General features: G+C 44.8%; 1 protein-coding gene across 1 annotated transcript; it reads left to right on the top strand.

The window, feature by feature from the left end:
* Window positions 1–2,309: 2,309 nt before the first annotated feature.
* On the top strand, window positions 2,310–3,936 carry LOC122181749 (cytochrome c-like). Its single transcript, XM_042874427.1, is given in 3 exon segments — window positions 2,310–2,472; window positions 3,792–3,830; window positions 3,833–3,936. Coding segments are annotated over 3 exon segments (306 nt in total).
* The last annotated feature ends 7,281 nt before the right edge of the window (window positions 3,937–11,217 follow it).

Below are 11,217 nucleotides of genomic sequence, written 5' to 3'. Positions count from 1 at the left end.
CCATCCAGACGGACCTGGACAGGCTTGAAAAATGTGCACTCAAGAACTTAATGAGGTTCCACAATGCCAAGTGCAAGACATTGCACTTGAGCTGTGGCAATGCTGGGTATGTGCACAGACGGAGAACTCAGAGCTCCTGCCCAGTACTGTTACGGGGAAAAAACATTACCTTAGAAGAGAATTAGAAGAGAATTTTTTGAAAGGCTAACTTTTACTAAGATAAATGGCAAAACCCCGATGCTGTAGTGGTAGTTGAAGACTTTTTAAAGATGCTCTCTAGACTGTATATAAATAAATAAACAAATAAATAGAAGTAGAACCGAATGGTGAAAAGTAAACTAATATAGTTCTATACACCAAACAACACCAGGAAACACAACTGTTTTCTTGGTTAAATCCACAACTCCCTTTTTTATCCATACTTAAATGAGCTTATGTCATGGTGTAATTTGATAACATTGATTCTGCATCTTTGAATGCTGTACTTGAATATTTCCCAGTTGGCATGCCATCATCAATACAATTCTAAGTTATCTTGAATACAGCAAAACATTGTTCCATTATTGCTTTTGAGACTTCAGATATCTTGCTTCTAATTGCATTATTTAGAAGTTTTATTGATTGCATTCTTATGTGACCTATCACTGCAATTACATATCTACACTGATTAGACCTTGTATTTTTCAGACCCTTCTGGTATTACTTTAACAATTAAGCCATTCTTTTAAATTAATCTATGTGGATTTTTTTGAAAGGGTGATACAATACATTTCGTACTGGCATACAAAAGCGTCCATGGTAAAGACACTCTTAAAGTGTCTGGAGTGTCTCAGGAGTTTTTGCAAAATATCACATCAGAATTGTGATGTGGATATTGTTGTTTTTTGTTGTTTTTTAGTTTGGTTTGGTTTTGTTCTTTATCATCTTTCCTTGTCCAACCCTCTGATTTTGAACATGTAGTGCATGAATATGTAGTTATTATTTGCTGAAGCACATTTACAATAACATTTGTGAAAACAGTCTTCAACGTGTTCTGCATTTCTTATTACAACATTTTCCAACCTAATATACGCTTTTCAGGATATTGCCATATTTGAATCTCAAGAGTATTTTTTATATGGTTTAACTCAAGACATGCTTATGTTTACACTGTTATAAAATAAATGCACAGTCTTAATAAATCTTAATGAAACAAGGTCCATATATATCCCTAAGTAAAGGGGAAGTAATCACAACTTTTCATTTTCCTGAACTGGAAAAGCTGTTTTGATGTTAGATTAGAGGACATTTGCTGATTTCTGAAAAGTCCTTCTATATGAATTATGATAGATGATAATATTTAATCAGTTAACATTACAATTATTCATCAGATATTTTTATGGCTATTTTCATGTGTTTGTTGATTTAGAAAATATTGAGATTTGTATTTCTCTGTAGCTTTGTGTATGAGAACTGCTGAGTCCCGGCCTGAACCTCTGATTGATCACCTGAGGCGAGCCATGAGTCAGCCAGAGGAGCACAGGTGAAGGCAATTCAGCTGCGCTGCCAGAAGGGGTGGAGCCAGGCTGCATCCCTCCTAGACCTATTTAAGAGCTGGCTGCCAGTGGGGAAGGATCTCTTCTGGAGATCTGCTCTGCTGGTGTTTTGTGAGTGAGCTCAGGATGGGGTAAGCCTTCTATTTATTCTCTTTTGTTGTTATAGTCTACTTTGTTTAATTCTCTTGTTTATTTTGCAATTATAACAACCTAATATTCTTTGATTATACACTTTGCTTCTATGAGATCAGGGTGAAGTATTCTTAAAAGTTTCATTTCTGGTTAGGAAAAACCATCACATCCCTACTGTGGTGGCAGCTTCCTTCCTGCTCTCAAAACATTTAACAGCATAGATTGGAGCAAGGGATTGGAGTGAGGGACATTTTGGATATGTCATAGGAGTTGAAATCTGCACTACAGAGACATCAAAGTTGCACCATGGTCCTCAGGGAAATCTGGAGAAGTTCTAAATAACTCTTAAATAACTTCAAATAACCCTTATTCTCACCATGGAAGTAACACTGTAAGAGCAGTTACGTAGCTCAAAACCACCTTGACTTCTACAGATACGGCCATCAACAACCTGGTTACATAAGAAATTGTGCATCTTAACAAGTTCAGGTCAAGACTTCTTTAGTTTGAGGTGTTATTTTTATTACTGTGCTAGACAAATATTTTCTAAGAACTGTAGATGATGATAAATGTTGCCAGTAACAGCAAACTATTTCTCTATAATGTCATTCTATTTTTATTATTATTTTTACATAGATCAAAATGGGTGATGTTGAAAAAGGCAGGAAGATCTTTATTCAGAAATGTTCTTGGTGCCATATAGTTGGAAAAGGTGAAAAGCACAAGAGAGGACCAAATCTTTGGGGTTTATTTGGCCACAGAGCAGGACAAACTTTACCTACTCAGAAGCAAAAAAAGAAGAAAGGTAAAGCTAATGTGATATGAGGTGACAAGCAGTGCAGCTTGGAACGTATTTTGGAAAATGAAAAAAAAAAAACCAAAAAAAAACAAAAAACAAAAACAAAAAACCGTTTTCTTTAGTGGTACAACATTGAGGCTTATTCACAGTGAGTTAACTCATAGCTGTCTGCTTTGCATAAATGTGAAATGAATCTGAACTGTAGCTTCAGAAACAAAGTCACTCAGCTTATAAATTAAAAAGAAATTGTACCAGTATTTATCATGCCAGGTCAAAACGCATGCAGCTTTCCCAAAACTGTGCAGTATCAATAGGCAAATTATCATTTCTGTTAAGGGCGCTTCTGGATTTTGTTTGCTCATCACTACCCTCTGCTGGCATCGTGGTGCGCTGCACTTGTTTTGCTCCTACAAATGGGAAGTAACTGTGTATTCTATTTCAGGCGTTCATTTTTAATGAATATTATTTTAATCTAAATTATATTCAAATGAAGTTATTAATTAAAATTACAGTTATATGGGATTCTTTCTTTTTTTCTGGTTACTAGGTGTTTTAGAATTTGACTTTTTTAAAATTTTCCAGTGGTTTCTGGGATGTGTTTTTTGACATTGGCTTTGTGGTGGGACTTCCTTCGTATAAAATATCATATATTTCAACATGTATTACCTCACTGAAAATTTAGTGAACAAGTAATATGAACGTTAGTACTAAATTTTAAAAGAAAACCAACAAAATGATATCTGAGTCGATTGTACATGAGTGTGAGCATATCGTTATCATTAGGTACTTCAGTAGGTTTCTGTACAACATTAGGTGTCTGCTGATAGGCAGAATTCAGCAGGGTTGAAAGGAAACAATAATACTTTTTCAAATTCTCTTTCAATAATCCAGGTCCTTTTGCAGTCCACAGCTTTGATTAATTTAGTGTCAATCTGTATACAGCCATTTGCAGCTGGATCTTCTAAATACTGAAATTACAAAGATATTTACATAGTTCGAAAGCACTGTGTAGTTTATGTGAACTGGCACAAATAACTGCAACTATGAATGATGAACTGCAACTGTCAATGATGGAAAAAAAGGGATTTATATTTGAATTACTTAAGTGACTCAAAGATGATTTGCATTTTCTGCACCCTATATTGTGTGTCACTTGTGTTCAAATTCCCCTTGGACTGTGGGCACATTATGCTCAGGAGCACCACCACACCTTGAGACTCTTGGTAACTGCCAGAAATGTGCCATGTTAGATTAGCCTTACATTTTGCTGTTTTACTTCTGTTGGCTTTTTTTGTTTTATTTTGGGTTTGTTTTCTTTTTTAAAGTTACCTGGAGTGAGAGTACACTGATAGAGTATTTGGAAAACTTAAGAAATACATTCCTGGTACAAAAATGATTTTTGCTGGACTTAAAAAGCAGAATGAAAGAGCTGAAGTTATTGCATACTTGAAAAAAGCAACTTCTTTGTGAACCATTGCTGCTGCAGCTGTAATGACAATGAAAAAACATGTTGAATTTTGAGCTGCTGTGTCATGTTTTAGTGTTTTGATATTGTTTATTAGGGCTTTAAAATCAAATAAAAGCATGGTTCAGGGTGCTACATCCTCAAACAACTTCAAGAGGTGAACATTACTTACATTGAATCATGTATTTCATACATCTTTATGGAGTACACTACAGAACATATTGTTCCTTTCCCTAAGCAGAGAGCCCAATTCTGCAACAAGTTATTCAAAGACCCACTGAAACTTATTTGGTTATAGCTAAGCAAACAGGAAGGTCTCTATATTAGATTGGACCACTAAATAAAGTTTTTCTTTTAGAGAAGGTTTTCTTTTTGCTCACTGTATTGTCAGAGCTCCTTCATGTACTAAAATGGCATAATCTACCAGTCGTCTTTCAGAGTTGTGGATTTTTTTCTCCACTCAATGCCAATATATTGAGGTTTCCTCTAATGCGTAGAATGATTGAGTGCTGACTAACTCTAGCAACTGAGATTAGTAATATTTTCACTAACTTGTTGCTGAAGGTGATTACACTCCTCCTAAAACCTCATGAATTCTCCTTTACCACTTGAATCAAGATTTACAATTTAATTATCTGTTTATACAAATGATTTAAAAATGATTAAAATGTATCCCACTCCAGCAAGGTTTCCTTATGTCATCACAAAAAGCAGCATTAGTACAAAACTAATTTGCTGTCATGTCTGTGCCCAGGTACTCATCAGTACTGTTCCAGTGCTTGCCAACTAGGGGTTTCAATTAATTGTCTTAAAGAGCTCCAGAGTGGTGAGTTCTGTATTTAGCAAAGGCAGTAAGTGAAAGTGAGATAAATCATTCTATGACACAAGTGAATGAGTACCAGCTTTACTTTCCTTATGTCCTGTAGCTCTAAGATACATTCCAGTTTCAAGTTTAATATTTAGGACTTGCTCTGACTGTTTACAGACAATTCAAGTAAAGCATCTGCCTGAATGACAAAGTTTCCTCAGGTACTTTCCTCAACTGCATTTGAAGGGTGCTATGCCCCTACTTTTCTCAATAGAGAAACAGACTGCCTGACAAATGCACTGATGCTTCTGCTTGTTGTCCTGTTAACGCATCTGTATGCTTTGTGCCTTAGGAGACCAGGCTACAAAGCTGCCATGCTGTCAGAGTTGGCATCATAAATCCATACCAACAATCAGTTCACCATACATGAGATGCAGTGGCAACATACCTTTAGAACTATGACAGTGCACAACAAAACCATGGAGCTGACAAAATCCACGTGCCTTTTTGTCTCTCTCAAGAAAAGCTGTAGTTAATCTATTTATCTTAGGCCCATGCTAGAAGCTGGAGCCCAGAGTACAGTGTGCTCAGTGTACTCAAGCTGCAAACGGAGGCATCCTCTGACATGCGCTAGGCTGCAGGCAAACCCAAATTCTCTCCTAACATCCGCTGAAACAACAGGTCAGGCTTCTAAGGAGGGCTTTACTGCAACAGCTTGCAGAATAGTCTCTATGAAGAGATACACGAAAAGCTTTTTGCCTAAACTTGTAGAAACACTACATTGCCTACACACAGAACTGCCGCCCAGTACCCATTTTGTAGTAAAGTACTGGTATGAGTGCTACTACACTGAGATGGCAAAAAAACTGTGTACATACAATTATTTCAACCGTATGGAGATGCCTAAAGGGCCTCTGCTGAGAGATCGAGGTGCCTGCCTGCCAAGCGCTCAGCAGCTTAAGCTGTTTCTTTGCGCAGACGACATGTTTGTACCAGAGCTGCAAAAAGTAAATGCCAGCGGAAAGGCCAGGCGGGAACTGGCGGCTGCGGGCTAGCAGGTGCCTCCCGAGGGCGATGCTTACACAGCGGCCGCGGGCGGCGAGGCCGGCATCTCGACGGTGTCCTCCTTCCGTGCTGTAACAGAGGCTGAGGGGCAGCGATCCCCGTTCCTCGGCCGTGACAGCGTTCCAGCGGCGGGCCGAGGCGCAGGCAGCTCGGAGAAGCCCCTTTGCAGCCCGCGGCCCCGCCGCCCGCTCCCCGCGACTCTGCAGCCGGGTACCCCTGGGCGGCCGGGGCGCGGCTCCGCTCCCCTTCCCCGCCCCGGCAGCCCGCGCCTGCGCGCCCCTCTCCGCCCCATTGAGAAGCGGAGCCACCGGCGGTTTCTCAATGGAGCGCCTTCCTCCTGCCGCAGCCGCCCCGCGCGGGGGGGAGAGTAGGGGGGTGAGCCGCGGCGAAGCGGGGCCCGCCGAGGGGCGCGGAGCCCCGGCAGCTCGGAGCCGCAGTGAGGCGAGCGGCGAGCTCCTTTGTCTGCCGCTCCCCGAGCTGTCTCCGGGCCGCGGTGCCCGCAGCGCTCGCCCGACCTCTCGCTACGCGCGGCTGCGGCGGAGAGCCCCGAGTGTCCCCGCGAGCCCCGCTCTGAAGGGTATCCGGGCTGCGCGCCGCACGGACCGCCGTAGGAACGGGGAGTCCGGCGGCCGGGAATCTCCTCCGATCTCGGATTAGCCCGTCTTTTCCCAGCCAGCCCAACTCCCATTCATGAATTTCTGAAGCCGCCTTCATTCAGTCTTTACCTAGCGCATGAAAGACATTTTTCACGTGTTAGGCTCCATGACTCCGTGTTTTTTTTTTCAATCGCTTTTGCGTAGGCATCGGTGGAGCGCTGAAACGTGCTCCACGTGCGCACGGGAATAACCCCGCACCGCCTGCCTCGGTGGATGCGGCGCTGGCCGGGGGCCCGTCCCCGGCGGATGACGATATCCCCGCTGGGAGCTCCGGGCGGCGGTGGCCCCGTGGCGGTCCCCCGACTCGGCGCCGGACCAGCGGGGCACCGGGACATGCAGGCACCTCCGCTCGAGGAGCCAAGAATTCACTAGGTCTGAACGAGCTCCTTTCGTTCCGTTCGTCCCCTCAAGTGTTCGAGCCTGGCAGATGATGCTATCAATTAACCCGCTCCGACAGCAACACTCGCGCTACCTCTCCCCGCAGCGCTGGGATGCCTCTTCCCCGCACACGCGTGGCAGACAAAAGGACCCCTCCTCGTCCCAAAATCCCCGAGCGCTGCGCGCGTTCCCCTCGCCCCGGGCCCGCCCGGCCCCGCACGCCCCCCCGTTCCCGCCCCTCTCCCCCGCAACCGGGCTCTCCGGCGCTGCCTCCTCCCGCCGCCCCCCCCGCGGCTCACGCGTCCTGCCGCCGCCCTCCCCTCCCTCCCCGCCTCCCCCCTCGCTCAGTGGGCCGCCGCCTGGGTTACGCAGCCGCCGCCGCCAGCGCTGACAGAGCCGGGCAGGAGGGGTTTGCCCAAGCATCTCCAGAGGCGCGGCGGCAGCCCGGGACCGAGGAGCAGAGGAGCAGGAGGCGGGCAGCGGAAAGAATACCTGGAATAAGGCGGACAGTAATAATAAAAGGTGGCAAGAGAAGGAGGGCGCGGGAACAGCGGGGGGACGAAGACAGCCGGCCCAGCCCGGCCGCGGGACAGCAGCGGCTCCCGTCGGGGCATGGCCTGAAACGCCCCCGCTCCCCGTACCATGGCGGCCGACGGCGGCCTCGACGTGGCGGCGGTGGAAAGTTTCCTGGACAGGCACCCCGAACTGGTGGAGAGGTGGCTGAAGAGGAGAAACTCGCTTCCCAAGGCGCCCGCCGGCGGACCGTCGGAGGAGCGGCGGGTCGGCGGCGGCTGGGGCGGCTCGGGCGGGCCCGGAGCCGGGGGGCTGCAGCGGAGGGCTTCCCAGAAAGAGCTGCGGAAGAGCTTCGCCCGCTCCAAGGCCATCCACGTCAACCTCACCTACGACGAGCACGTGCACGCCCGGGCGCAGGAGCCGCTGAGCAGCGTGCGGCGCCGGGCACTGCTGCGGAAAGCCAGCTCCTTGCCCCCCACCACCGCGCACATCCTCAGCGCCCTGCTGGAGTCCCGCGTCAGCCTGCCCCAATACCCGCCCCCAGCCCTGGACTACAAGCGCTACCTCAAGGAGCATAACGAACGGCAGTTCTTCCTGGAGCTGGTCAAGGACATCTCCAACGACCTGGACCTCACCAGCCTCAGCTACAAGATCCTCATCTTCGTCTGCCTCATGGTGGACGCCGACCGGGGCTCGCTCTTCCTCGTGGAGGGGGCGGCCGCCGGCAAGAAGAGCCTGGTCTCCAAGTTCTTCGACGTGCATGCCGGCACCCCGCTGCTGCCCTGCGGCTCCACCGAGAATAGCAGCGAGGTGCAGGTGCCCTGGGGCAAGGGCATCATCGGCTACGTGGCGGAGCACGGAGAGACGGTCAACATCCCCGACGCCTACCAGGTAGGAGCCGGGCGGGACCCGGCGTTCCGCCGCCCCCGGCTCCCTCGGCGCTGGGCTCCGCCGCCCGCCCTCGGCCCTGCCTTCCTCTGGGTGCCCCCCGGGTGGGCCTCCCGGGGATGGTACGGGGGTCTCGAGAAAGGCACCCGGGGGGGGACAGCGGGGCTCGGATAGCAGCGAAACGCTACAGCTGTGCTGCCGGCTTTCTCGGGAGTGCTGGGTGGTTCCCTGCGTTTCCCAAAGTGTTTTGGAATTCGCTGAAGAAAAGTTTAAAGAGATGCTCGTGACGGTCCCAGTAATCATCTCCTCAAATCTCGGTCGCACGTAGCGTTCCCGGCCTGCCCGCTGCTGATACAATCTCTCTGCCTTCAAAGAAGCGTGTATTTCCACCTTTGCTTATGCTTGCTCAGACCGCATGGCATGCGTTTGCAGACCCTTTCCTAGGAGTGTTATATATCCATCCCTGTTATTCTCTTGGAAGGAGTTTCCCCGTGTTTTATAGAAGCTTATGTTTAAATGTAACGTAGTCCTGGCTTCGGGGCAAAAATGCTCAGGCTTCAGCATGGACAGAAGTTCCTAGCATGCAAATGCAAAACAGCGTATTCACTTTGCTGGCTCCGGGTTTACAACCCTCTCCCGCAGTCCTGGGGATTGATTCTGATATGTACGAGCATGAGGCACTGTCAGCAGTGTCAGTCTTTAGACAATTAAGAACCAGAGAAAAACACGTTTCTAAACAGAGATCTTGGAAAGTTTTAGAAAGATGAGAGATGCATGTCTTGTAGAATTGTGGTAATAACCATTGTCCAATGTCTAATTCTTCTCTAGAATAATAACAAAAAACAGGGGAAAAAAAGAAAAAAAGAAAAAAAAAAAAGGTGATGCCTGATGCTTTATAACAAACCATCCAAGGAATAAACTTAGAAAAATACTATATTGGAGTTTTTGTTTGAAATACAGAAGAGCTAGGCTAAATGTATTTGGGGCTGAATATTTATATTTTTGCCAACCAGTGAAAAACACCGAGCTCCTCACAGGTACACATTAAGAGAGGTTTGCAGCCCACAGAGTTTGAGGGAAAAGAACAGAGCTTGGTAAAAAGACTACAATATTCAGCCTCAAATGACTGTTTATTGGATAACCTTTGTAAAAATCTAAGCTTGCTTTTTTCCTTTCTTCTTTCCTTTATGCCCATTATCTGCTTCCTCTTACAATCTGATTATTATTATTATTTTTTATAACTTGCCTTTCTAAAACTGTACTCTTCCCAAAATGTATGCTGTTTGGGGTCAAGCAGAAGATATTCTTAATAGTCTCAAGTGAATAAACAGATTGAAAATATCTGAATTCAGCTGGAAATAGATTGGTCCCATCTTTTAGCTCCGAATAGCCCTGGACACCTCTTTTGGAGGTGAGAATGCCACTGGAAAGGTAGGTGTTTTCCTAGTCATAAGGGACTATTATTTTTTTTTCTCAAGCGTTTGTTCTCTTTGTATTTACTTCTCTGTGGAAAAGCCCAGCTACTTTCAACAGCTAATTGTACCTTAGAAGAGAAAGTTCTGAGTCAAGTTTATCGTGTAATTACATCAATTGCAACTTCACTGCTTTCTGTGGAGTTACTTCTGACTAATTCTAGCAAAACAGAAACTTTAGGCCTTGTAGTTTTAATGAACGTTTTACTTGATAATAAAAGAGGGATCTGCTGTCTGTTACATTTCCACCTTAATGCAGTTCACTCTTTTACCTGGCAGGTATATATCCATGGTGCATCATTAAAAGGAGACCTTTCTAATTTAATCGGATAAAGAGCCCTAGGGAGGGCCAGATACATGTGCACAAAGTGACAGCTGTTCCATCTGAGGTCATTGTGGTGCTCACAATATCACTCTTAAAAAATTAACAAATGCAATAATATGATTTTTGTCAGCATTACCACTGATGATGGAAGCGTTTAATCAACCATCAGGTTAAAAAAAAATAGCACCATCAGGGAACTTTGTCAAGGTGACAGACAAAGATGGAGAAAAAGAGGTGAGAGAGCAGCACCATTTTGTCCATTGAAGAGAATGTTTACAGTGATGCTACTCATTTGGTAAGGAAAGGCCTTTCATTGTATTAGGTCAGAGCAGCACCTTTAGGGTAATGTAATGGCTTTTGCTTTTTAAATTAGCAAACTTTTTTTATACAGAGATAAAAATACTTCCACATCATTTTTACCTCATTTCCAATATTGGGAATTTTATTTTATGATCATGCGACCACCTTTATTTTCTTAGAGCCTGATCAAATATGAGCTGAAATGACTGTAATAAGCAACAACTATGGATATCTCAATTTAGCTTGATTTATAAACTTGATATGAAGTGACTGAACAAACACTTTGGAAGTTCACTGCATCAGAGAATTTGAGAAATATTTAATTTATGGAAAGGTTTAGGTAAATGCTATATAACTGAGTCAACAGGTGCAAAATTCACTCATGACATTAAAAGTTTTATTGACTACACTGTTGTGTGATTAAGGTGGGATTTTATAACTGTATAAACATTTGTAAAATCTGCAATTTAATTTGTAAGAGTCTTTGTATTTTAATTCTATTTTATTCTATTGTAATTTTTCAAAGCAGGAGTGGAGACAGATACTTTCTTTGCATTTTGGAGTTGGTTTTAAACACTTTATCCTGGAAGTAATCCTGTTGAGTGATAAGTTGGAGTCCTAGTAAGTTTAGATTTTAAAATATGGCCTTGGATCCTTTTCCTATATTAATTCTGTGAAGCTTTATTGACTCCTTATGCAAATAATCCAGTAAGTCTTGAGCATGTGTGTTCGAAGAATCAGTTCCTATTAGCAAGGAAGGAAGGACTTAAGTGTGCTTTAAGTCTCCCTTTAACAAAGCATAGATGTAATTTTTCCACAAGTATGAAACATATTAAATATATTGTAAGTAGACAGAAGTGGTATTTATTCTTTATCAGAGA

This window comes from Lagopus leucura, unplaced genomic scaffold (genome assembly GCF_019238085.1).
Source record: "Lagopus leucura isolate 7727_CA_CO unplaced genomic scaffold, USGS_WTPT01 Super-Scaffold_100012, whole genome shotgun sequence".
Lineage (NCBI taxonomy): Eukaryota > Metazoa > Chordata > Aves > Galliformes > Phasianidae > Lagopus > Lagopus leucura.
The sequence above is the reverse complement of the archived record's forward strand: the minus strand, read 5'-3'. Positions and strand labels throughout refer to the sequence as shown.